This window comes from Pleurodeles waltl, chromosome 1_1 (assembly GCF_031143425.1).
Source record: "Pleurodeles waltl isolate 20211129_DDA chromosome 1_1, aPleWal1.hap1.20221129, whole genome shotgun sequence".
Classification (NCBI taxonomy): domain Eukaryota; kingdom Metazoa; phylum Chordata; class Amphibia; order Caudata; family Salamandridae; genus Pleurodeles; species Pleurodeles waltl.
This window is the reverse complement of record NC_090436.1, coordinates 825,146,409-825,174,357: the sequence shown is the minus strand read 5'-3', so window position 1 is coordinate 825,174,357 and position 27,949 is coordinate 825,146,409. Positions and strand designations below refer to the sequence as shown.

Genomic DNA, 27,949 nt, shown 5'->3' with positions numbered 1-27,949 from the left:
GGGCTCTCAATCATCCTCTTATACCAAATTCCTCTCTAAACTCGCTACAACCTCTTCTATCTTCAATAATAAGAGAGTTAATAAGGACCCTCCATCGCCTATAAAAACTACCATTGCAATTTCAATGGAAATGTTTCTTGAAGAAATTCGGGCGCTCAAGTCATACATGGAGGAAGCTAAACAACAACTTAAAACAATAGATGGTAAGTGGACACATGGAAGATAGTGTCAATCAGGTGGAACAGAGGGTGGAAGTTCTCAAACAGTCTGCACTCACTGTTAAACTGTTACATTCTGAAGTTGCATCATTAAAAAGGCATGCTGAGGACATGACAAAATCGCAATAGAAGAAATAATCTCTGGATCCAGTTGAAGGAGTCACAGGTTCAGATCCCACATCGTTCTTTCAGTTATTTCTCCTGAAAGTCCAGGATCTACCTTCCTCACCTGTTTTGAATATACAAAGGGCACACAGACTTGGACATCCTCCCCATTTTGCTTTATCTTTGCAGAGGTCTAGAGAACTAATCATCTATTTTTTTTAGAGTATCTAGATCTACTCAAAGTTATTAAAGCATTCAAGGCCAAAGATTGCATCTCATGGTCTGGATCCAATCTGTTCTTTGCATAAAATTTTGCTAAGTCTACAGTGAAAAGACAGAAGAAATTTCTTGATATGCGACCAGCTCTTCAATCTCTAAATGCCCGATTTGGTCTTTTTTTACCCCTGTGTGTTCAAAGTGACATAAAAATAAGACTACCACTTATGAGGATCCTTTTCTTTCGCAGAAATTGAAAGTTGCAGAGGAGAGACGATGGACACTTCCAGAGTTAATGCTACTTGAACTTCCTGCATTTTGTTTCTTTGTTATTATAAAATACCTGATACGTTTTGCTTGTTCTTATCCTTTACTTAAACATTACAGTGTTTTACAGGTATGTCTGTCCATTTATTGTTAATTGATGGTTTTCCTCCTTCTTAGGTATGATCCAGGTGTCTAGAAAATTTAATGAGAACGTTTTGTGTGGTCTGGTCTTCCCTCCCGTGTTGATGGCTTCGGAGTTTGGTCATGTCAGCTCCTTCATGTGGCCCCACAACCCACAATTCTTTGTTTTTTTATGTGAGTATATTTCTTTTGTTTGTTACTCGCTATAGTTCATCTGTCGGGTCTGTCTTTTATCTTCCCTTTTCTTCTTATTCCTCTTTTTGTATATTTATTCTTCTCTCTGATGTATTCTTTCAATTCTTCCTATATTGTCATGCTATTTTTTTCTCATCATTGCTTTCCTTTTCAATATCTTCATTGTTTCCTCATCGTTGATGTTTGAATCTCATTGTTATATACAATTTGTTACAGATTTTTCATTACATCCTAGATGGCGTTAAGAATGTTCTTCTGGAATGTTAAATGTTTGGGTTCTCCAATAAAACGTCAAAAGGGTATTAACACACCTCTCTAAACTAAAAGGCGATATTGGGGGTCATTACAACCCTGGCGGTCTTTCACCGCCAGGGTTGTTTTGGCGGATTTCACCACCAGCAGGCTGGCGGTGAAATCCTTGGTATTACGACCGCAGCGGGAGCACCCCGGTCGCACCCCCTGGCGGGAGTAATCCTCCAGGGCAGCGCTGCTTGGAGCGCTGCCCAGGGGATTACGAGTACCCTTCCCGCCAGCCTTTTCATGGCGGTTTGCATTTGGAGCCGTCTCCTGTGTTGCCGACGAGATCCCCGCTGGGCCGGCGGGTGGAAACCAGGATTCCGCCCGCCGGGCCAGCGGGGATCTCATAATGCCCGTGGCGCGAGTGTGGCTGCATTGGCGGCCACCCGGCGGTCAGACCTTGGGGGGCGGCTTCAGCCGCCTGCCAAGCTCATAATGACCCCCATTGTCTTGTTGCATGAAACTCATGTGGTTGAAAGTGAAACTGTTAAACTTAAAAAAACAATGGGTTGGACAGAATTTTTCGTCCCCAAGTACAGAGCAATGGAATGGAGTGGCTATACTGTGTCATAAATCCTTAGCCATTCAAGTTATTTTCCAAGACTTAGGCGGTCATTTGGAACATGGCGGGAAGACCCGCTCTGGCAGTAATTATCGCCGACGGCATGGAGGTGCACGACCGCCATATAAAGGTGACAGTAGTGAACTGGCTGCAAAGCAGGAAGTTCACTATCACTCACCGCCAGGCCAAAGGTAGCCACCGTCGACCCATCGGTGAAGTCTAGACCGCCGGTGGGAAAATGATCCCCTTTTCACCAGGGATTTCCTAGTGGGAAACCCTACCAAGTAATCCCTGGCAGAAAGCATACTGGTGACAGGAATACTCATTCCTGTCATCAGTATGTGACACACTAGCCTCCCCCCCAGTGCCACAACCCCCAAATACCCCCAAAGCCCCTGGACAGACCCCCTCCCGAACCCTGAAATCTTAAACCCTACCCCTCCTCCCCCCGATCTTGTAGGCCCTCCCCAATGCCCCCTCACCATCTCCCACTTACACATGCATGCATATGTAGACATACACACACGCATTCATACACGCAGACACACATCCCCAGCTCACAAAAACACACATGCACACCCCCATGCACGCATTCACTCACTCAAAACACAGACTCCCTCCCCCTTCCCTCTTGGGCAGCACTTACTTGTTCTGTGGTGCTGCTCTGGGAGGGAACGGGCTCCTAGGATGCTGCTCAGGCCGACATCGCCGCGTCTCCATACACTGCCACGCCCATGACTGCATCATTATAGGCGTGGCGGTATCTGGCTGATGTGGCAGTGAGGGTGGAGTGGCACCCACCCCGCCACCATGGCGCATCGTGGCCCTCACTGCCATCACTAGCGGTGAGGCTCCAGGCTTCATTATATGGCGGGGTGCCTGCCGCCGCCACTGGCGGTCTTCCGTCGACCATCAGCACGGTTGTCGGCGGTGCATCCTGCCATGTTCATAATGACCACCTCAGACTCTATGGACAGATGGATCATTGTTTCTCTCACTATCAATAAAATACCTGTAACAATCTTTAATGTCTATGCCCCAACACAGTTTGATAGATCTTTTTGGCCTGAAATGTTATCCAAATTAATTAATCTCACTGATAATTATCCAATTATTGGTGGTGACTGCAACATGGTTATGGACCCAATTTACGGACTGTAATTCCAATACCAAGTTTATCCTATCATCCACGTATTCACAATTTACCTCTACTGTCAAACAAAGAGCATTAATTGATGCTTGTAGAATTTGTAATCCTACTCTACAGAAATATACTTTTTCTCTGCTCCTCATTCTACTAAAACTTGAATTGATTATGTATTTGTTTCACAATCTCTTGCACAACACATTTTACACTCAGAAACTGGCTCCATATTAATCTCTGATCATGCCCCAGTTATTTTAGATTTAGAGCTTCATTATGAGTTTGGCGGTCCCACCGCAGGACCACCAAACTCATAGTAGGATGCCATGGCGGTGCCGTCTTCCCTGAACTTATAATGTTCCCGCCGGGCTGATCCGCGGGAACATTGTAATACTTCTTCCAGCCGGTCAGTCCGGCAGGAACAGTGCTACAATATAGGATAGCACAGAGAGGGCCGACCACCACCCTCAGAATGTGCATTGTCTGCAAAGCAGACAGTGTGCATTCGGACAGTGCTGGGCAGGGTGACCCTGCACTGCCCATATCATAGGTAGTGCATGAGTTTCATGCAACAAGGCTCTGTGTCCCCCAGCACTGTTTTTCCGCTAGTCTTTTCATGGTGGCTCCCGCCATGAAAAGGCTGGTTGTGTTGTATAGCCATTTTAGTTATACCTCCATGCACGTTAGTTTAACACACTAGGCAGCTGTGCACTTTGACCTAGATATATTTTATTCGGCTTCGCATTGTTATTTTTACAATAACCAGTTTTATGGTCTTGTTTTATTTTCATCTAACTGTTTTTGCCTAGCCCAGCACTGTATTCTCAAACAAGACATTCTTGATCACTTTGTGCTTCAGTCAAGGCTACAGTTTGGTACATTGCCGGTGAACGTGGTAGAAGTTTAGTCTCCAACATTCGTAGAAAATATACATCCTTACGTAGGGACATTTTCTTAGAACATCAGCTGTGTTATTATAAAAACACTTCTTAGTCCCATTACATGTTAAGAGGGAGATTCCAGCCAGGGAACCACAACTGTATGCTGATTGCTGAATGCTTCGCTGCAGATGCTAACGCAGACTACAGGCCTTTGCTCAGGTATGAGGGTTGATGTCCTCCCGGGGGAACTTAAAAGGCAGAATTAGAGCTAAACATGCTGTGCTCAGATTATGACTTAGATAGGAAATAGTCCATAAATCCTAGTGGCAATATGGTAGCATTATTCTTATGCTTCACTCTCTTCATCACCATTTTAATATTGTCATGTTGTATCGTCCTGGTTATTGCAACTCACGCTTTGCTCTCTAAAATGCAGTAGTTTTATTAAACCAGTCATTAAAACTCATACTACTTCTTATTGTCATTTATATATGAGACCGAATTGTGAGTGAGAGAACCGGATGCGACCTGAGTGACCACGACTTCCCTGAGAAGCCTAATAGGTCATGCGCTCGGCTGCCCAATCATCCCTATCTTCTGGTAGAGATGAGGCACTGCTAGTTAGCCGGAGCAAAACCCGGATTTAGAGCAACAGGTGTCACCCACAGTGGGTCAGACTCAGTCTCCCACACCGTGGACGATCTTGCTGCTCAAAATCCAGTAGTCTCATTAGAATAATGAGAGCCTACACAACAGTTGAAAGTGGGGCTATAATCAGCCAGGCGGCGTTGAGTTCAGCACCACTCTGGCTGAGTACAACCTGACCACCACGTTGGGAACGATGTTCCTGACAGGGAAGGCTGTCTTAAGTCAGGTCCGCCCGCCAAAGTTGTAATTTGGCAGTCTGACTGCCACCATGAGGCTGGTAGTCCTAGGACCACTAGCCTCATAATGAGGCCATTAGATCTTACACCACATACCCCCAGAAGCAGGAGGTGAATATTCAATAACTCTCTTCTCCTAGATCCTAATTGCACTCAACATTTTGAAAAATGTGCAACAATTTTTTTTATTGATAACAAAACATCTGATGTTTCCCCCTCAGACTATTTAAGATGCATTCAAAGCTGCATCCAGAGATTTCATCATTTTCTATGCTGCTCATGGGAAAAAGTCAGCCTCTAAAAAATTACTTCAAACTATTAATCATATGAAACAAGTACAGGATGTATACTATACTTCCAAATTTAAAACGTGCTCAGCTGAACTAATTCAAGCCAAATGTACTTCTAATAAGAACTTAACAGAAATTGCTAATTCCTAAATCCAGTGCTAAATATTATGTAGGACAAAATAGGTCTGGGAAACGTCTTGTGAATTACCTTAACATAAAAAAGATTGTTTGAAAGTAGAATCTATTTCGCCATCTACTAATTTCCCCCTTCATAAAAACAAAGATATTTTAAGTAAGTAGTACAATAATCTTTATAATCCCGAATCCCAGATCCCAGGTTTCTCAGGAGGATATTCTTAAATATTGAGCTTCTATCAAGCCACCCCAACATCCAGATATCAATTTCCCTTCTCTCAATAATGACGTTTGTATTGAAGATATTCTTTCACCTATGCATTTATTCAAAAAAGGGAAAGCCCACGACCGGATGGTTTCACTATAGAATTTAAATCACATTTTTCCACATTTTTAATTCCCAAATTACAACATATTTTTTACTCATTTTATTACATCTAACTCTGCTGGAGGTTCTATCCAAGAACCTTTCATCTGTCCTGTTCCCACAGAAAATAGAGATCGAAAGATGCGTAAAAATTACGGACCCATCTATCTTGTTAACTTAGATTACAAAATCTTTGCCAAAATTCTTGCACTTCGTATTGATCCCCTACTTCCTCAATTAATAGGAAGGGAACAATTTGATTTTATTAAAGGGAGACATCTCTCTGATAACACTAGGCTTCTGCACCTTCGTTTTAGGCATTCGTTTTTGTAAACAGTCTTATATCCTCACCTTCTGCACTCCATCAGGGTGTTCGTCAAGGCTTTCCTCAATCCCCCTTCTTATTTATCCTTGTCCTAAGGTCCTTTTTAATTAAACTTCATTTGAATCCAGATATTTATGGCTTTCAGTAAGGGGATAATCAATTAAAGTTCTCAGCATATCTCAATGATATCCTTCTCTTCATGTCAAATCCACAAGTTTCGTTATTAGCAGGTTATCATTTAATGTCTTAAGTAAATCAAAATTGTATCAACAATCATTGGCAGCCACTGCGTTAGACGCAGAAAAAGCATCTGATTGAGTGGACTGGCCTTTTATTTTTTCTACCCTCTCTTGGTTTGGTTTCGGTTCAAAGTTTATAAATCTAGTGTCTTAATTGAACTCTTCTCCAAAGGCATTCGTTTTCTGAAAACAGTCTTATATCCTCACCTTTTACACTCCATCAGGGTGTTCATCAAGGCCATCCTCAATCCCCCCCTATTATTTGTCCTTGTCCTAAGGTCCTTTTTAATGAAACTTCATTTGAACTAAGATATTTATGGATTTCAGTATGGAGATAATCAATTAAAATTCTCAGCGTATGTGAATGATATCCTTCTCTTAATGTCAAATCCACAGTTTCGTTACCAGCCTTCCTTACGGATGTCACAAATTTCACTTCTGTCTCAGAAGTCTTTGGCTTAATACTTCCAATATGAACATTTCCTGTTTTTATTTTAAAAAGATGAACTCTGTCCTATCCAGCTTTTTATGGAATAATAAACCTACAAGTCCTTAAAAAACTTAAAAGGCCCAAACATCTGAAGATGTGAATTTCCCACATGTAATTAATATCATACTCCATTATTCCTCAAAAAAGATTATTTCTTGCTAACCAAAGACAACTCTATTCCATCACCCCACTGGAGAGATGTTCAATGCTTTTTTCATCACCCTTTATCTCTTTGAAAATTTCTAACTTTTTCTCAGAATCATCTTTCTTTGTCTCTCCTTATTCTGAAAAATACATGTAGGATTCCATGTCCTATTTTTGTCCTTCATAATACTACTAAAGACCAATTCCTACATTCTTCAATCTGGCACGATAAATATATTGAAATTAATAATAAAACTATATTTTGGAAATTCTGGCATATAAAAGGTCTAAAATTGACTTATGAACTTTTTGATGTTTCTTGTCTGTCTTTTGTACAGGCTCAACAACGCCTTTCCTTTCCTGCTTCATACTCCACTAAATATCCCTCACTAATACCTGTAATTCAAAGGGCACATAAGCAATTTACACTTGATAACATCACCACTTCTCCTACTTCCCAGTTAGCAACGTTTTTGATATCCTTTCCTTCAGCATCATGCATTCACCATAATCTCACATCTCCTCCAGAGGATCGAGATAAGACTAATGTAGAATTAAGACGGGAACATGATTTAGACACATTCTTCCCAAACGCCTTATGGAATAATGTTTAGATCAAGATACAGAAATCTTTCAGAGTGGCCAATACAATCCAAATTTTATATTGATAATAGGCTATTGATTACCCCAATCACTTTACACAAAATAAATTCCACATTCTCATCCTCCTGTTGGTCTTGCAATGGTTCTACCTCTGACCTCAAGCATATGCTCTTTGAATGCTCTTATACACATCAATTTTGGTTAAAAGTCTGGTAACAAATACATACCATTTTTAACACACAAGTCCCTTTTAGTTTCAGAAATATATTCCTAGGTAGTCTCTCAAAAGAGTGGTCATCTTACCATGATAACATTGATATAATGGACTTACTTCCTGAAGTTGCAATTTAACAGATCACCAAGTCATTTTTAGACTTGGTGGTAGGGTGTTTGCTATAACCATAGGCTGGCCAGAGCTTATGACCATCCATTACTTCTTGCTATTAAAAGAGAAAGCCTTTAGCTACCCTTAACAACTTTCCTAGACTCTTCAGCACACTCTGCCAACACACATAATCCTTGAATTGAAGAAGTACCCAAACCTTCATGATCATCATATCATTGTTAATTGCAACAGTCATAATATTTGGATACAAATATGTATGTATTTCTTATGTTTTAGCAATGATACTTTATCTAAGTAATTATGCATGGGATGTTTATGCTCTTCTCCTTCTTTTTCTATTAATAATTGCTTTAACGTTTTCCTTCTAGTTGTACTGTATTATTTGTCTATACATTCATTGATTGCTTTATTTCAAATGCTAATAAACTTTATCTTTCAAACTTAAAAAAACACTGAAAAGCACATTTCTGAATGTAACACATTTATATTGATATTAATTTGCATGTACAAGAAGTACAGACTATACCGCTAGATGCTTTCTTCAAATAGAGGCATTACTTCATTAACATAATATAGATCGACTTCAAAGATAATTTGGGAAAACCACTATTATTACTTATGTAATTAAAATACATGTTTAATTATATTTGTATCTTGCTTTCTTCCCTGATAATGGATCCCACTCTCTCGTTTGCTAGAGCTATCCTGAGGCACTGTGTTCAGGAATATCATTATTGTTGCTCCATAAGCCTAACCATGTTCAAACTCTACTCCTTAACGTGTATGTTTGGTTTATGTGCTTGAAATTCTGTAAATGAATGATGAGCATTTTAATCTAGGCATATATGAGGACACCTTACAAGTTTAAGCCCCTTATCCCACCACATGGCCTGCCAGTCTGCTGCACTGGAATATTCATAACACTTAACTTCTATTGAGTATTATTTTTTAAACTGTACACAGTTTTATTTATATGCAGTTTAAATAGGTTTTAATGCTCTACTGCAAAACATGGTGCACAAATGAAATAATGTGTAAAATTAATCATACATACATACCAGTAGTACCATTGGTCTCTTCCATGTTGTTAATCCTATAATTCCTGAAAGGATGACCTGTAGTTTAATAAAGAAGAACTATAATTTAGCTGGATTGAGGAGCAAAAAAGCTTTACTTAGACTGAGTAGCAATAAATAAAGCAGGGCTTCTATGAACTTTAAAACAAAGTATTGTTATTGTGGAGATCAACAGCAGCACATTAATGAACTAGAAACAGATAAATGAGTTATCCCACATGAATCAAACCATTTACATTGTACAAATGTGTTTGCAGTAAGTGCCTCATGCCATTGTGTTATATTACCACTTTATGCATAAACTCAACATTTACCTTCAATCAAAGTTATCATCATACTCCTACAATCAACTGGAAATATAGGTGCTTTAACTTTACTGTCAAGGTCTTAAGAATAATAATTGTGCACATTTTATTCACCAATCTTGTTAATATTCCATCAGCTGAATCCAGTCAAATCGTGTAGTACATTTATACCCATCAATCTTAAAAAGAAAAACTTAGATGTGTTTAACTGTTGACTCTCTGTGCCTTAAAGGTTATTATGAGTATGAAAGGGTAGCGGTGGATAGACCACCACATTTTTTTACTTTTTCCTAATGCTTTAGCAGCAATACTTGAACAGTACCCTACACACCTGCAATGTTTAACAGGGGTGTGGAATTTAATAAAATATCTACGTGTCCACGGGACAGGTTGCTTCATGGATCTATTTGTTCCTTAAAAAATCCACTTGTTCCTTTGGTAACATATAGTGCAGCGATAAATAATGGCAGCAATCTCGTTATACAGGAGCTCTGATAATAGCCTCTCTAATAAGGTCAGGGCTCATACTATAACTAACATGTGGACACAAATATTATCTTAACTGGAGACAGTGCCATTCCCTGATCCATAATGTGGACCTGTCAACTATCAGCTAAAGGGTTTGTGCTGCAAGGGACTGGGCCTACTTGTCCTAAGGACAGAATAAACATGAACACTTGTTGTCCTTGACCCCAAACAATATGTCCTGGGAGTTGGGCTATAGGAATTCCTCGTCACTGGTTTAAAATGTGTGTTATAGCCGTGGAGATCTTATGGAGTATACATTACACTTTCAGTGGTTTTCTCCTGTTGCATCTTGAGCTTGTGCACGGAATGTTCTTTCATGTACTGTGGCATATATTCATTAAATTAGTTTCCTGTCAAACATTTCTTGTAACCCCTATGGGACAGTCAGTTTCCAATAAATGAGGCTATGGAGAAGATTCGATTTAGGAAAGAACATGTATTTCATTTATTCACACAGGCACAAACAATCGTCCATTCAGGTTTTAATTTTTAAGCAGTAATTATGTTTATACAGTCACCCACACTTGGAATAACTGTAGTGTTCAATGACAACACACATCCATAAATGTGTGTTTTATGATTTATATATCTCCCACAGTTACACACTACTCATGGCTAAGTTGAACAATTTGATGAGGGAGCAATTCCTTTACTCATTTTGAGCAGTACTAGGACCTATGCAGAATACCTGCAGATGAGCACAGTATATTATGCCATTTGTTACCACTGTTGAGCGTAAAGTGGAGTCATGATTTATGAAGGCATAGTCTCTTGTGAAAAACACAAAAGGTGATTGGAAGAATGCTTGCAAATAGTTTAACCACTAGCAATCATGCAGGTAGCATTCCAACCCATCCTTTTCTTTCTACCCCCCATCACCTTTAATTAGAATCATCACATACAAATCAGCCTTGGTCCTATCCCAATAGGAACAGTCCAGCCAAACAGCAAAGCCAGGTCCTCTCTGAATCAGAACATGAGCAACCAAAGACAGGTTACCACCTAGTTGGTCCTATTCAGTTCAGTTTTAATCTTAAAAAACAAAAAACATTGATTAACAACTTTTCTCACTTTCTTAGCCAGCTACTACTTGAACTTAATGATAACCGAAACAATATATTTTTTGTGAAGCTTTTTTGTTAGTTAAATCATTGCTTAACATTGCTACGACAAAATACACTCATGGGCCTTTAAATAATCCACAGCATGTATTCAGAGAAGTTAGTACAATTACATAATAAATAATCCTGAGCAGAATTGTACTCCCTTTTGCCAAGTGAGAGTGAAAGGCCCTCAAGCTATTTTAAAATGTGAACCGTAACCTAATTTAACATTCTCTTTCAAGCTGAAGAAAGGGACGTTTTATATTTCTCTGCAAGACAAGCTTCTCACCTTTACTGTATAGTGTTTTACCAAGAGGAACAAATATTCTCCTCAGAAACCAGTCAGACATTTGCTCACATTCATTTTAGAATTGCATCTCTCCAAAACCTGGTTGTGCATTCTAGATTTGCCTTCTACCTGTTTTTCCTTGATTATAGTTTCCATGGGGATCTCCTTATCATATTGGCCAAATCCACTTAAATATATTTTTTACAGATAACGTGGAATTTCTCTAGCTTTAAATTATAACATCTGACCTTGGCACACACAAATGGACAACTCCAAGTTAAATCTAGTATCCAGCACCAGGGAGGACATTGCACATTGGTATATAACCTCACAAAAGCAACGGCTAACAGTTTCTGTTTGAATAAAAAACTTTGCTCTTCTTGATCATGAGGTATTAAAGGAAAATAAAGTCAAAAAAATATATTGAGATACAAATAGCATGATGTCAGAAACACTGCGATATCAAAAACATTGTGGAACTAAATAGAGAAGATTAGAATATTTGTTTCTAGGTCTTCCATACTTTTTTCAAAATATCTTGTACTTGATATTGTTAATTAATTAGATGAGTTTATTTTAATTTTGATGTCATAAGTTATTTTAATATTAAATATGTTATTTCAGTGTGGTCTGGTTTAATAAATGTTAAAGGTTATTCTAAGTCAATGTTATTTTTTTTTGGTGGGTTGTCAGGTTTGTAGGGGAGTACAGTGGGAACGATTTCTAATATTTATTTCTGAAACTTATTGTAAATTTTTAATCCATTTAAAAGATGTTAATTAGATAATTATTTATATATATTGTTTTATTTCTTTCATAGATATGTATCACAATATGTTATTTTTTTAATTGGAAAATTGTGTTAATTATTTAACTGTTTCTAATAATTTGAATATTAGTTATATTATGCTAGATTTAAGCTTCTTGTTTAATAATTAAGAGTATAGTTGCATTATACCCCTCCAGTCCAATGCTTTCCTTATTGCTGCTTAGGTTGAAGTGGAAATAGTTAATCTGACCTTCCTACCCCCCACCAAGTCAAAAAAGTGTTGCTTAGATTGGAGTGGGAATAGTGAATATAACCCCTTTAGTTTAATGTAAATTATTTTATTTATTTATTGCAGCAAATTTTAATTAGTTTATTTATTTAACATTACTGTACACCATTTTTAATTTTTAAATATATAAGGCCTAATTACGAGTCTGGTGGTCCGAAACACGGACCACCAGACCTGTGGAGAGGAGACCGCCGCAGAGCTGGCGGTCTCACCCCTGGCCCTATTACAAGATTTCCACTGGGCTGATTACCGGAAACCTCAGAAATCTTGGAGCCAAGGCCAATGCCGTCACACAGAGTGTGCCCCAGAATCCTCAGATTACACACTGTCTGCTGTAGCAGTTAGTGTGCATACTGAGGGAGCTGGACATAGTCGTGGGCAGTGCAGGGGTTCCCCTTTGACCTCCAGCACTGGCTTTCTGCCAGTCTTTTCATGGCAGAGCCCCCGCCAAGAAAACACTGGCAGTAAGTGAAGTCGCGATCAGCACTGCGGTTCTACTTTAAACACTGCTTTGGATGAGCAGACCTCACCCACTACCTACCCGTCGGGAACCATAATCCCTGCGGTCCGACCACCAGGGTCGTAATTTGCCAGTCGGACCACCAGCAGTGCAGTGGTCTGACCATCGCCGTGAGTCTGAAGACCATGTTGGTGGGCTGGCGGAGAAGACCGCCAAATTATGACCATGACGGTATTCCCAACAGAATACAGTCAATGCACTGCCGGCACCCCCACTGCAGTTAGACCGCCACGGATGTCAGACGGCACCTGCAGGGCAGCGTAGACCATGTTACCGCAGGACAGATTACAAGGTTGTACACTGCCAAGGATTCCACTGCGGTCGCACTACCATGCAAACCTAGACAGAAACGAACTGCATAAAAGGAATCACCATACTTGTCCGAAGTCGCCATAGAACCAGAACTAGATGTCATTCCTCTGCTCCTACACGCCTAGAGACTCCGGAATCAATGCCGAAGACAGCAACCGTAAGTACACACATTTACCTGTCACAGTTGCATATTGCCAAAGTCAGTATGCTCACACAACATACCATCGGGAACAGGGGGTAAGGGCAACACATACACGTAACCTGACACTGACATGCACACTAACAGACAGCCACATACACAGTACACACACGTCAAAAACATACACCAACACCCGGAAACACAGCACAGGCCCAGTCACACACAATAACACACAACACCATCAATGCACTGGCAAGCACCTACAATAGGCACTACTGAGTGACAAATCACACATAAAGCACAATGTACCACCAGCAGGGAACGAACACAATCACACCACCATACAACGCAGCTATCAACATACACAGCAAACACACACCACATCGTATCTGACATACCATGCATCAAACACGCAGACGCACACAGTCAAAGCACACAAAGCCACACAATACTGCAACAAACATGTCAAGAGAAACACTACTCAGTACCATGACAACATGTCCTCAACATACACATGTCCATCACATAACACACACCCATCAATGGGGGACAAAAGCACTGCACACAACCTCACATGCTGCCCAGACAAAACAGGCAACACATGCACCATTTACACACAAATACTCAAACACAAACAATGTCAGCCATGAACAAATCTGCCCTAAGAAAAGAAATGCAGGACAAATATGTAACGTTGAAACCAACAACTGGTTGGTCCAAATATGTATTCAAATATAAATATATTATTGAAATGTCCAAGGCCATTGGTCAGTCCAATAGGAAAATATGCAACATGCACACAATGCACATCTTGACTCCTAACTGCCATGTAACCTCCACAGGTAGGGGCACCGAGGGGGCAGGTAGGCACCTCAGGGATCATGGGGAGTGATAGGGTGTGGGTGGGTGGGGGTGTAGGCTTTGGAGGGGGACCTTTGGAATTGGGTTTGGGAGGAGGGGTTTAGTTCTAGGCATAGGGGAGGGTTGGGTTCTCTTGGGAGGGGTAGACTTCTTTGTGGGGGACGGGCATGTTTACTTGTAGGGGTATAGGGGAGGACCTGGAGTTTGAAGGGATGGGCCTGGGGAGATAAACGGAGCATTTAGGGAGTTCACAGGGTAAGAGGAGTAGGGAAAAGGTCAAAACATGAAAGGAAAGCTTTTTTTGACACACGGGGACGGTCATCAGAAAGGAGGTTTTGGTGTGGAGGGTGAGGGAGTGGTTGTCTGATGTGTATGTGTGGGTGTTAAGGGTGCGTGTTTGTGGGAGGTATGCCTGTGGGTGTCTGTTGGGTGGGTGAGTGAGTGAGTGCGTTTGTGTACGGGACTGAAGGGGGTTGCTTACCCAACTCCATTCCGCCAGGTATTTATGTCAGGCCCTCAGGATGCAGGATGTCCAAGACCTTCTCCTCCCATGGTGTGAACTGTGGCGAATGAGGTGGGGGCCCATCGCCAGTCTTGAGGACCGCCAGCTGGTACCTGGATGTTATAGAAAATACTTTCCCCCTGGGGTTGTTCCACCTCTTCCTGATGTCCTTCCTTGTGCATGAGTAATTGCCTACAGCATTCACCCTGTCGACCATCCTTTGCCACAACTCCATTTTCCTGGCTATTGATGTTTGCTGGACCTCTGCTCCTAATAAATATGGCTCTATCCTGATGATTTCACCCACCCTGACCCTCAGCTCATCATCATTGAAACATGAGTGTTTTTTTGTGGGGTCATAGTAGTGGTACAAAAGATGGTGAGGTAGTGAATAGAAGGATGAAAGATGTTTGTGATGAGGTGCGGGTGCTGTGATGTGAGTGGGTGACGGTTGTGTGTTGTGTGGGTTTGTAAATTGTGTGTTGGGTCTGTTGTGCAAATGTGGGATGTGTGTTGAGTGTTACGTGTATGGGTGCCCATTGTTTTTTTGATAGTTTGTTTGGTTTATCCTACTCTCTGCTTCTGAGCGGCATTCTGGTTGCAAAGGATTGTGGGTTGTGTAGGGGTGTGTCTTACAGTGCAATGTGTCGGAATGCCGTGTGTGTGAATGTGTGACAGGTGTGGGGTTATCGAACTGTCCAATGTGGAGTGGTGTTCTGACTGATGTGAGTTCAGACCGCCGCAGTTCACACCGCCATTGTTTTTTTGCCGTAGAAGAACCGTTCTCGTGATTTGTGAACCATAATAAGATCAGTTGATTTTTGTTGGCCTGGGGGTGCTGGTGGTCTGACTGCTTTTTTCTGCCCACCTGTATCCTGGCGGTTTCATGAAATTGGCTGTTTTGCTGGTGATCCGAGCTGTGTATCTCTTACTAAGGTGGTTGGATGACCACCAACATGGCAGTCTTTTGGCAGCCGCAACCGAGGCGGTCTTACCGTCAGACCACCAAACTCACAATGAAGCCCTTAGTGATCTCATTATAGTTAACAGCTTAGTTTTTTAGGATTTTGTTATTTTTTTTATTTGTGCTTATTTTCTACAATTATTTATATATTTTTATTTTATGTTCGCAAATTGTTAATTTTCTATATTTCTATAGGTTCTTTTAAATATAATATTTTAAAATAAATGTATGAGGTGCATTGAAGCCTTGGATGGCTGAAGTGGTGGAAACTTTCAAGTACATTTTTGTGTTGTTGGTGTATTGATGAATTTTGATGCTGGTATCAGCGAATAGAGTGCCAAGGGGCCCTATGTTGAGACTGAAGATGACAGCGGACAGACGGAACCTTCTGGGACATGGAGGTGTCCATGTGAATGAACTGGTATAAGGTGGAGAACCAGTGTAGGAAGTTGCCAGTAAATCCAATTCAAGACTTCAGGGTATGGATATTGGTATGATGATTGATGAAGTCGAAGGGAAGAGGAAAGGAAGTTCAGCAATATCAGGTTTCAGGGTTTACTTGTAACTGTATTACAGTTGCAATGTACACCTTTTTTTAAATCTGTTTTTATTGTTTGCAGTTCAACAGAACCAACCATTACAGAGCACACTGGCATTAGGAAACACGAAGAAGGTGAGAGAAGAAGAGGAAGGAAACAGGGAAGGAAGTCCCATTGCAAGAGGATTATGAAAGCAGCATTCAGTAATAAACAACGTTATTGACATAATCAGTTACATGTGTGTTAGAAATGGGGTCTTTGGTTGAAAGTCAAGTTACCCCCTGTTCAAGCAAGGACCCTCACTCTAGTCAGGGTAAAAGAGAATCACTCTCAGCTAACCCCTGCTTACCCCCCTTGGTAGATTGGCACGAGCAGTAGGCTTAATTTCAGAGTGCTAGGTGTAAAGTATTTGTACCAACAAACACAGTAACTTAATGAAAACACTACAAAATGACACAATACAGGTTTAGAAAAATAGAAAATATATATCTAAACAAGACAAGACCAAAACAACAAAAATCTACAATACACAAGTCAAGTTATCAATTAAAAAGCAAAAAGAGTCTTGATGTAGTTTTAAACACACACTAACACTGTTGGCGTGAAAATGTACCTTGGGTGTGTCGAAACTATCCCCGCACTGGCGACTGTGCGTCAAAAAAGGCTTGTGATGAGTCTATTTCACTCACGATCGAGACCTTGCGTCGTTTCTCCTTTTGTCGGGTTGGGGACGCGTCATTTCTTCTCTCCGCAGGAGGGCGATGCATTGATCCGGTCAGCACTCCTGGGTCCGGGCAGGCCTTGCATTGTTTTTATACGCCCAGCGGTGTTTGTGTCAGAAATCCAGCCGCACGATGATCCGAAAACCACGCATCGAGGGTTGCGATCTCACCAGCCTCTGTCAGCAATGCTGCGCATCGTTTCTCCAGCTCCGTGCGTGGATTCTTCGGTCGCGTTGCAGGCGAGTGTCGATTTTCAGTCGTGAAGCCGTTGGCGCGTCGATTTTTCAGCCGCAGATCGGAGTCGCATCGATCTTTTCCCCGCACGCCGTTCTGTGCGTGGATTTCTTCCTCTTAGGCTTCCAGCTTCTCCTTTCAGGGTCCCAGGAACTGGATGGGCACCACTTGGCAGGGTAGGAATCTCTCCAGAGACTCCAGGTGCTGGCAGAGGGAAGTCTTTGCTGTCCCTGAGACTTCAAACAACAGGAGGCAAGCTCTAAATCAAGCCTTTGGAGATCTTCACAAGATGGAAGGCACACAAAGTCCAGTCTTTGCCCTCTTACTCTGGCAGAAGCAGCAACTACAGGATAGCTCCACAAAGCACAGTCACAGGCATGGCAGCTCTTCTTCCTCAGCTCTTCAGCTCTTCTCCAGGCAGAGGTTCCTCTTGGTTTCCAGAAGTGTTCTAAAATCTGTGGTTTTGGGTGCCCTTCTTATACCCAATTTCTCCTTTGAAGTGGGCCTACTTCAAAGCAAAGTCTCTCTTGAATGTGAAATCCTGCCTTGCCCAGTGCAGACCCCAGACACTCACCAGGGGGGTGGAGACTGCATTGTGTGAGGGCAGGCACAGCCCTTTCAGGTGTGAGTGACCACTCCTCCCCTGCCTCCTAGCACAGATGGCTCATCAGGAAATGCAGACTACACCCCAGCTCCCATCGTGTCACTGTGTAGTGTGAGGTGCAACCAGCCCAACTGTCAAAGTGACCCAGACAGGGAATCCACAAACAGGGAGAGTCACAGAAATTGTATAAGCAAGAAAATGCTCACTTTCTAAAAATGGCATTTTCAACCACACGATCTTAAAATCAACTTTACTGAAAGGCGTATTTTTTAATTGTGAATTCAGAGACCCCAAACTCCACATGTCCATCCGCTCCCAAAGGGAATATACACTTTAATCAGGTTTAAAGGTAGCTCCCATGTTAACCTATGAGAGTGACAGGCCTTGCAACAGTGAAAAACAAATTTAGCAATATTTCAATGTTAGGACATATAAAACACATTACTATATGTCCTACCTTAACCATACACTGCACCCTGCCCTTAGGGCTACCTAGGGCCTACCGTAGGGGTGCCTTACATGTACAAAAAGGGAAGGTTTAGGCCTGGCAAATGAGTACACTTGCCAAGTCGAACTTACAGTTAAAACTGCACAGACAGACACTGCAGTGGCAGGTCTGAGACATGATTATAGAGCTACTTATGTGGGTCGCACAACCAGTGCTGCAGGCCCACTAGCAGCATTTGATTTACAGGCCCTGGGCACCTCTAGTGCACTGTACTAGGGACTTACTAATAAATCAAATATGCCAATCATGGATAAGCCAATTACACACACATTTTGTATAGAAGCACTTGCACTTTAGCACTGGTTAGCAGTGGTAAAGTGCCCAGAGTAACAAAAACAGCAAGATCAGAGTCCAGCACACATCAACAACCTGGGAAACAGAGACAAAAAGTTAAGAGAGACCACGGCAAGGATGAAAAGTCTAACACGTGTCCCCCCCCCAAGCTGAGAGTGGGGAGCATCTACCCAACCTCATGGGAGTTCTCATCGCTAAGGTGGAAGACCCTGGACAGACCATCAGCAGTGGCGTGTTCTGTACCAAGACGGTGTTCCACCGTTCATCCCCTGTAGGGAAATGGACCACCTCAACAGTTTTGGATTCTCACCCCTCATCTGCATTAACCATCTGAGGGGCCTGTGGTCGGTCTGAACTTGGAAGTGAGTCCCAAAAAAGTAGGGTCTTTGCTATGGTCTGGGTGCTGAAGAAGCTAACGTTCACGTTCTATGGCACTCCACCTACGTTCCCTGGGAAGTAACCTCCTGATAATGAAGGCTAAGGGTTGATCTAGGCCCTCTTCATTAAGCTGTGAGAATACTGCTTCAATACCATGCTCAGAGGCGTCCGTTTGCACAACAAACCCCTTGGAGTAGTAAGGTGCCTTCAGCACAGGTGCTGTGCACATGGCAGCCTTCAGGGCATCAAAAGCATTCTGGCAAGCCTCTGTCCAGATCACTTTCCTGGGTTTCTTCTTAGAAGTCAATTCAGTCAAGGGGGTGAAAATGGCACCATAACCCTTGACAAACCTCCTGTAGTATCCTGTGAAACCTAAGAAGACTTTCCCTTCAGTCTGGGTCCTGGGAGGCTCCCAAGGCAGAATTGTGTCAATCTTAGGCAGTAGGGGTGCCACCTGGCCACTCTCCACCTGGTGTCCTAAGTACACCACAGAACACTGCCCTATTTGGCACTCGCTGGCCTTAGTAGTGAGGCCTGCCTTCTGCAGGGCCTCTAACACTCTCCAGAGGTGTTGCAGATGTTCCTCCCATGTGGAACTAAACACAGCAATGTCATCCAGGTAGGCGGCACTGAACTCATCCAGCCCAGCCAACACCTGATTGACCAACCTCTGAAAGGTGGCAGGGACATTCTTCATCCCAAATGGCATGACTTTAAATTGAAAGTGCCTACCTGGGGTAGAGAATGCTGACCTCTCCTTGGCCCCCTCAGATAAGGCAATCTGCCAGTACCCAGATGTTAAGTCAAATGTACTGAGGTACTTGCAGCTCCTAACCGGTCGATAAGCTCATCAGCTTGGGGGATGCGGTGTGCGTCAGTCTTGCTGACTGCATTGAGTCCCTGGTAGTCCACGCAGAACCGGAGTTCTGGAGTGGCACCAGGGGCAGCAGCCTTTGGGATCAATACCACTGGGCTGGCCCAAGTACTGCTGGAGTGCTCAATAACCCCTAGGGTAAGTATTTTGGATACTTCATCCTTAATGCATGCCCTCACCCTGTCAGTCACACTGTAAACTTTTTGTTTAACAGGTGTACTGTCACCAGTGTCTACATTGTGTGTGCACATGTGTGTGACTCATGGGATCAGGGAAAACAGTGAGGCAAACTGTCCCAACACGTGGCGACAGTCACCCTGCTGCCCCTCAGTCAGGGAGGGGGAGAGGATCACTCCCTCCACAGACCCATCTTTTTCTCCTGCAGACATGAGGTCAGGAAGAGGCTCACTCTCCTCCTTTACCCCATCATCTGTTGCAAGGAGCATGGACAGTTTAGTCCGCTCAAAGTGAGGTTTGAGGCAGTTGACATGCAGGACCCTTAAAGGGTTCCTTGGAGACTGCAAGTCCACCAGGTAGGTGACTTCACTCTTGTGCTCCACCACCTCGAATGGCCCAGTCCACTTATCCTGGAGCGTCCTAGGCTCCACTGGCGCCATCACCCACCCTTTCTGAACAGGTTGAAACTCGACCAGAGTGGCATTCTGGTTGTACCACCGTTTCATATCCTCCTGGCTTGCTTCCAGGTTCTCCTGAGCGAGACTCCTGAAGCGGGCAGTCTGGTTTCTCAAAGCCAGCATGTAGCTAAAAACATACTGGAGGGGTTTACTAGGAGCTTTCTCCAAAGCCTCCTTCACCAGACTCAAAGGTTCCCTCACACGGTGGCCATAGATGAGCTCAAAGGGACTAAACCCAAGTCCCTTTTGAGGCACCTCCCTGTAAGCGAACAGAAGTCATGGCAAGAGGACATCCCACTTCCACCTCAAGGGCTCTGATAGCCCCTGAATCATGCCTTTCAAGGTGCGGTTGAAGTTCTCAACCAGACCATTACTTTAGGGGTGGTAAGGTGTGGTGAACTTGTAGGTCACCCCACACACTTTCCACAGAGACTTCATATACGTAGATATGAAGTTGGTACCCCTATCAGATACCACTTCCTTGGGGAACCCTATGTGGGTAAAAACCACCATCATTGCACAACCCACCACAAGGGAAGTGACTGACCACGGAGGAATGGCTTCTTGGGACCGGGTGGCATGGTCCACCAAGACCAGGATGTACCTGTTGTCCAAGGCTGTCTTGGGATCCAGAGGCCCCACAATGTCCATACCTACCCTCTCAAAGGGAGTGCTAACCACAGGTAAAGGTTGAAGGGGAGCCTTACATTTCCCCCCACTCTTGCCACTAGCCTGGCAAGTCTGACAAGACCTGCAATGTGCATCTGAGTGTGTGCGCATTAGGGACCAGTAAAAGTGGGTTACAAACCTCTCAAAGGTCTTGTCCTGCTCCAATTGTCCAGCTAAAGGCACATCATGAGCCAACCCCAGTAGGAAGGCCCTGAAGCACTGGGGTACCACCAGCACACGGGCTGACTCAGGCTCAGGAACCTTAGGCTCACTATTCAGGAGGTCATCCTCCCAATAAATCAGGTGTCATCCTGGCTCCTTTCCAGCCGCCTGGTCTGCCGCCTGCTGCCGCAAACCCCCCAGAGTAGGGCATGTCTTCTGTGCTGCACAGAATGCTTCCCTGGTGGGCCCCACTTCCTGCTGCCACTGCGACAGCTCAGGGACCTCCCCCAGTTCAGCCACCTGTTCCCCTGTAGGTTCTGGGGCGTCATCCTCAGGCTCCGCCTCCTCCCGGACCGTGGGAACTTCTGGGACTGGTTTCCCGTGCCCCCTGCTCTTCCTCTTCTTGGCGGTCCCCTGGGCCACTGTTTCAGGCTCCAGGGGCTCTTGATTACCCTGAAGGGCTGCCATTGACCGGGTGGATACACATACCCACCCAGGCAGACCCAACATCTCCAAGTGAGACCTGTGTTCCACCTCCTTCCAAGGGGAATTCTCCAGGTCATTGCCTAGCAAACAATCAACAGGCATGGTTGGACTCACAGCTATCTTCAAGGAACCTTAAAAAATGTTTTTGCATGCATTCACATGCATGGGTTACCACCTATTTCAAGTAGGTGGTAAAATGCGAATGTTTTGCGACTGCATTTGGGTCACAAAACATTCTGACATACTGCTGCGATTCGGTATTAGGAAGGGACGCCTTTGACACGCCCCTTACTAATACCGAATCGGTATGTAGTTGCAGTTCCAATTTGGAATTCAGTAACAAGTTACCGAATCGCAAATTGGAACTCATACATACCAAAATGCATTTCTGCGATCGCAAACGGACAATCGCAAAAATGCATGATACATCTGGCCCTGTGTGTGAGAGGTCTTATTATCTCAAACGGAAGGAGGGAGGGTATCGTCCTTGGCTTCGATGTTAATTATAAAGGTGTTCCAGGTCTCGTTGCCTCCAGGAGCCAGGCCCCTATCACTCAAGGATCGGAGTACCATCGACTCAGCCCTAGCTCAATGCAACAGTGCACAAAGTCCCATATTAACATCGGGTGGCAGACGCCTTCCCCTGCACAGCTATAAGGCGTACAAGGTCTATGAACATGGGAAGATTTTTATCCCCTTTAGATTTAGCGCAAATGCCTAGGAGGCAGGATTCTGGAGTTGGGGAGAGTGCGTGTCCAGTTAGTTCCTGTATTATTGTGGTGGTTTTGTGCCAAGTACGATGTATGGCAGGGCAGCCCCATACCATGTGGTAAAAAGTAGCATCCCATTCCCCATAGTGTGGGCATTCCTCTGCTGTGTGAGGGAACATGTGTTTAAGACACTGGGGGGATAAATACACTTGGTGGAGATAACTAAACTGAGTGAAGTGAAATCGTGGATTGCGAGAGACATTCTTTACGTGTTGTAACACCTTAGACCATTATTTTGGAGGTATTGGGGTAGGAAAGCACTGCATCCTATTTGTCCAGTGTCAGCACATGTGAGAAAGAAGTGGTACAGCAGGGATATAGCTTTCTTAGGACCCAGACCCGAAAGTAATGTGTGAAGAATAGGAGATGTTGGAGGTTCCGTTCCACCATTCCGCCAGGTATCACGTATGAGCTGTCATGTGGCACAGTACGTTAAGAACTGCCCTTGGCCCATGTTATAAGCTTCTGTGATTTCAGTGTACGTCATAAGAAAGCCTTCTCTAAGGAAGTCCCCCCCGGTTGTTAGTCCTGCTGCTGTCCATGGAGTCAGATTGTGGTGTGTGTCTATAAGTCCCTTGTACCCTCTATGCAAAGCACTGGGATCCTGTGAGAGTAGGGTGGTGTGGGGTCACTACTTTGTACGAATCTGCGCCAACAGACACAGGCTGTGTCGATCAGGTTAGTGCCGTGTGGCGGGGGGACATGTGCGATCAAGCCCAGTGTGTTGAGTACCATTGTTCTCTCTGCTGTGGCAGAGTTCCGTAACCAACAAAGCATCCATTGCAGCTGCGCCACTGCATAATACAGCTCAAAGTTGGGCATACCTAAGCACCTTGTCTTCAGCGAGTGGTAGGTAGTAGTTAGGGCGACCCGACGTTGGTTATTGCCCCATAATAATTTGAACAGCAGGCCATGTAACAAGCGGATAAAATGATCCGGGCAACACTAATGGTAGTGAAGTAAAGAAATATAACAGTCTGGGGACTATCAACATATTGGTGATGGCCACGCGTCCCAAGGGTGACAGTGGTAAGGAACACCAGAAGAGGAATGATCATCAAATTGAGCAAACTGCTTGGTCCAGGTTACCCTCCCTGAGGTCCGGGGCAGAGTGGTAAATTTGTATGCTAAGTTATTTGAAGGTAATATGACACCATGGCAAACAATGTATCGGGCGGATGGACCGTAGTTGTTCCTGGATAGGGACCATCAGGAATAGGCAGGACTTTGTCCACTTCACTCATAGACCAGATATGTCCCCAAAAGCCTCTAGCAATTGCATAAATCTTGGTAGTGAGGACGTGTGTCTGCACATATATATTAGTGCGTCATCAGCATAGAGGGGTATGATGTGAGAAATGTCTAGGTCCGGTATCCCCCAATGCTGTGCATGTGGGTGCAGTTGGGAGGCTAAAGGCTCTACTGGTGTCGCAAACAACAGTGGCGATAGCAGGCAACCTTGTCTAGTGCCACGGCAGATGGGAAAACTGTCAAACAGAATGCACCGTTTTCACTCGGGCTGTGGGATTAGAGTCCCGTATACTAAGCAAGGCCAAAAACCCAGGGCTGAAGCCTATGCTGCGCAATGTCTCCTTCAAGTAGGGCCATCCAAGAGTATGAAAGGCCTTCTCTATGTCCAGAGATACCGCTACTCTTTCATGGTCCTCACGTGGAGTGTCATGTAGCAGGTGTAGGAGGAGTCTGATGTTTAAAAAGGTATTGCATCCTGGAATGAAGCCTGACTGATCCTCATGGATCAGCTGGCTGATCAGAGGAAGCAATCATTTGGCAAACACTTTGCCCAGTAGTTTGCAATCCAAATCAAGTAACAACAGTGGACTTTAAGAGCACATGTCCTGGGGGTTGCAACCAGGTTTGGGTAGGGCCATTATGAGCGCCTTACGTTGGGAGTCATAGAGGTGGCCCCGGTTCTTTGCTTCATGGAGCACAAGAATGGTTGGGTAAGTTGAGCAGAGAATGTGGAGTAGTACTCAGCTCTAAACAAAGCCGACAGCTTGCCAGCAAACTGTCTCAACGCAGTCTGGACCTCCTCGAGACTAATGGGCTCGTTGAGGTCTTCTTTCTGCAATGGGGTGCGTTGGGTCAGGGAGAGGTTGTCCAAAAAAAGGCCAATTGAGCAGGAGAGGGGTCGGCCCCTGCTGCATAGAGCTTGCGGTAATAGTCCCGAAAGGCGTCATTCTTGGCGGTTTGGGTGTTGACTATGGTACCGGAGTCCAGTTTAATGGCACCTATGCGAGTGTGGTGTTGCTTGTCATGGAGCAGTCACGCCTGCAATCTACCGGAGAGGTCCCCCACTGTGTGAAGTCAGGTGAGGTAATGATGGTAGTCATGTCTGCGCAGGCGCAAGTCAACTTCCCTATTTCAGGTGTGTAGGTCACAGAGTGTGCCGCGGTGTGAGCTACCTTGTGTGACATCTCGTTCTAATGTGCACAAGTCAGACTCTAACAAGGTCAGTTCCCGAGTCAGGGAGCGTCTTACTCCCGGGAAGCCAAGAGGCAGTGGCCCCATATAACTACTTTGTGGGCATCCCACTCTGTGGCCTGTGATAAGGTTGCATATCTCAATACATTGAACTAAATAAGGCAACAGTCTGCCATCTCCTGTCACAATGGAGGATCAGTTAATGTTTCAGGTTGTAGGTGACACATTGAGATGCTCGTGCGCTTTCTACCCCATTGTAGTATTACTTGCAGCAGGCAATGATCAGACAGCGTCCTGGCCATGTACTCCACCTGCACCGCTTCCTGGGTCAGGTGAGCAGGCCCCAGAAACAGGTCTTTTCTAGTGTGTAGCCTATGTACCAGGGAATAAAATGAGTATTCCTGCTCCTAGGGTTAACTTAGACACCATATATCGTGCAGACCTCTGTCAAACATCCAGGAACAGAGCCCCTGAGATGCAGTTTTACTGGGTGCACTTGGAAGTAGTGGGTGGGACCTGTCTGAAGCTATATCGGGCACACAACTAAAATTGCCCCCCCATAAACAAGTGATAGGGTATTGGTGTGAGAGATGCCAGGAATGCTCTGTGTCCCGAATTTGGTGCATATATGCCAGCCAGCGCCAGGGGTATACCATCCAGTAGTCCTTCCACAATTACCTAACAGCCCTTTTGTTCTATATTATGGGGCTCCATAATGTCTGGGGTGCCAGGGGCCATCCAGATTCAAATCCCCTTGGCAAATGCTGATGATGTTTTGCCATATGCTTGCCCCTCCATTTCCCTTTGAGTCTTTGTAATTCCCTGCCTTTGAGGTGCGTGTCCTGTATTATTGCTATGTGTGCATGGCGACGTTTCAAGAATATGTAAATCCGGTGATGCTTGGTGTGTGTCGCCATGCTCCTCACATTCCATGTTAACACGCTATATTGCATTGTAGCTGTGGAAATGCAGGCACCCTTGATATTTTATATGGCTGAAATGTGTGTGTGGTAGCTGATATGTTGCATTGATAAACGCTAGGGATATCAGTGAAATTCCCCCCCCCCCACCATCATTCCCCCAAACCACATAGTGCCTGTAGCGGTAAACATAGAAGAATGTGGAAAACCTTAATAATAAAAGTCTAACCATGTCCCCCCAGCTGACGGCCAACGTGCTCGTAGCTAATAACCCCCAAATGATTACAATTACAACTAAAACCATTTATGGAGCAAAATGTGTCCATTCGGAAAACTATGTTAGGGGCGTGAATGGTCAACTGCAGTGTACTTGGCAGTTCTGGCCCATATCAAGAACAGTGTTACCCCCGCCGGACCTGAAGTCCGATTGGGAGCACACTGCCTAACATTCCAGTCGAGTTCGCCCCTTGCATCCTGGTACATGCAGTTTGAACAATTAACGCTTGCTTGAAAAAATCTGTAGTACTTCACTAAAGTTAGTGCAGACAGTACTGTTCATCTCTAGACATGTGTTTCTGGGTTAGTGCCCTTCATCAGTAGAGACCAAAGAACAACAAAAATATTTGGGGTTGCTGGAAATGCTGCCGATATCGTCTCAGGTTTAGTGCCACTCCCCAGCTCACAGGTGCATCTCCAGAGCTCGTCAGCTGAATGGCTCGAGGGAGCCTTTTAAACATGAAGTCCGATTGGGAGCACACTGCCTAACATTCCAGTTGAGTTTGCCCCTTGCATCCTGGTACATGCAGTTTGAACAATTAATGCTTGCTTGAAAAAATCTGTAGTATTTCACTAAAGTTAGTGCAGACAGTACTGTTCATCTCTAGACACATGTTTCTGGGTTAGTGCCTTTCATCAGTATAGACCAAAGATCAACAAAAATATTTGGGGGTTGCTGGAAATGCTGCTGATATCGTCTCAGGTTTAGTACCTCTCCCCGGCTCACAGGTGCATCACCTGTTACCCCCACCAGACCTCCAGAGATCAATGGCCCCGGCCTGTTTGTTGTGTAACTGCCAGGGCCCTGGGGTGCAGGTGTTCCATATTTGTGGTCTTACAAGGAGGACCCTTCAGGATTACCGGTTTTGCAAGCGCCTTGATAGGTATTGGTACAATTATGTGCTGGCTCCACTACCAAGCTAGTCACCTCGTCTCATCCATGGGATGCGGTCAATCTTTCAGAGGTGTCAGATAGCACTAGAAGGTGGGGCAGACTTAGAGGTCATCTGCTGTGCCTGAGGTAATGTCCGGCACCTTCGTGGAGTTAATAGTTACATCACTGGAATGACCCACAGATGAGTCAGTGTCTGAGGTGAGCTCCTCACGAAGGTCAGCAAAGGAATTCGCTACATGTTGGTTCACTTCGATTAGTGCCTTAGCCTGGTCCTCCGTTACTTGGGCCTTAGTTGGGCGTGTCCTAGCTCCAGTTCTCCATTTGCGTCGAGGGTGGGGAGTCAACCACCCCCAGGACATGGGTTCCTCCTGGGTTGACCATGCTAGGCCCTTGGCATGCAGCCATGGCCATACATCTTTCGGAGTTGGGAAGATGTGGGATTTCTCCCCATCTTCCACCGTGAGTCGTGCTAGGAATGATAAAGCGTATTTAATGCTGTTCTCGCAGACATGTTGCTTAATCTTAACATATTCGTTTATTTTATGTTGTACTTCCATCATGTAATCAGGATAAGCTGTGATGGAGGTGTTTTCGAATAACCACAGGCCTTTGGCCCTGAAACACTGAAGGTTTAAGTTGCGATCTCAGTAGTTGAGGAGATGGGCTATTAATGGTTGGGGGGAGGGCCAGGAGTTGGCGGCCTGCCAGGGATCCTGTGTGCCATTTCTATTGAGGAAAATGTCGGCACTCTATTCATTAGCACTGTGTCCTTTAACCACTGCTCGAGAAAGACTTCAGCACTGGGGTCTTCCATGCATTCCGGAAACCAGAGGAAGCGGGCATTGTTCCGTCTTGAGTGTCCCTCCACTTCTTCTGCCCTGAGATGGAGGGAGGACATCTCCGCGTGTAGTTAGAACATCTGGGACTGTAGTTCCTGGACCATTGGTTGCATGGTCGCTAGTGATGACTCAGTGTTGTCCACTCTGCAGACCAATTTACAGTGATCAGCTCAGAGTAGGTTGACTTCCTGTGATA

At 44.3% G+C, this 27,949-nt stretch overlaps 1 protein-coding gene across 1 annotated transcript in view; it reads right to left on the bottom strand.

Moving 5' to 3' along the window:
• The window catches only part of ENTREP1 (endosomal transmembrane epsin interactor 1), a 157,543-nt gene that overhangs the window by 123,136 nt on the left and 6,458 nt on the right, over window positions 1-27,949 (bottom strand). Inside the window, exon 2 of the mRNA XM_069228755.1 lies at window positions 8,908-8,964. Coding sequence (XP_069084856.1) covers window positions 8,908-8,964 — 57 coding nt within the window. The remainder of the gene's footprint in view (window positions 1-8,907; window positions 8,965-27,949) is intronic.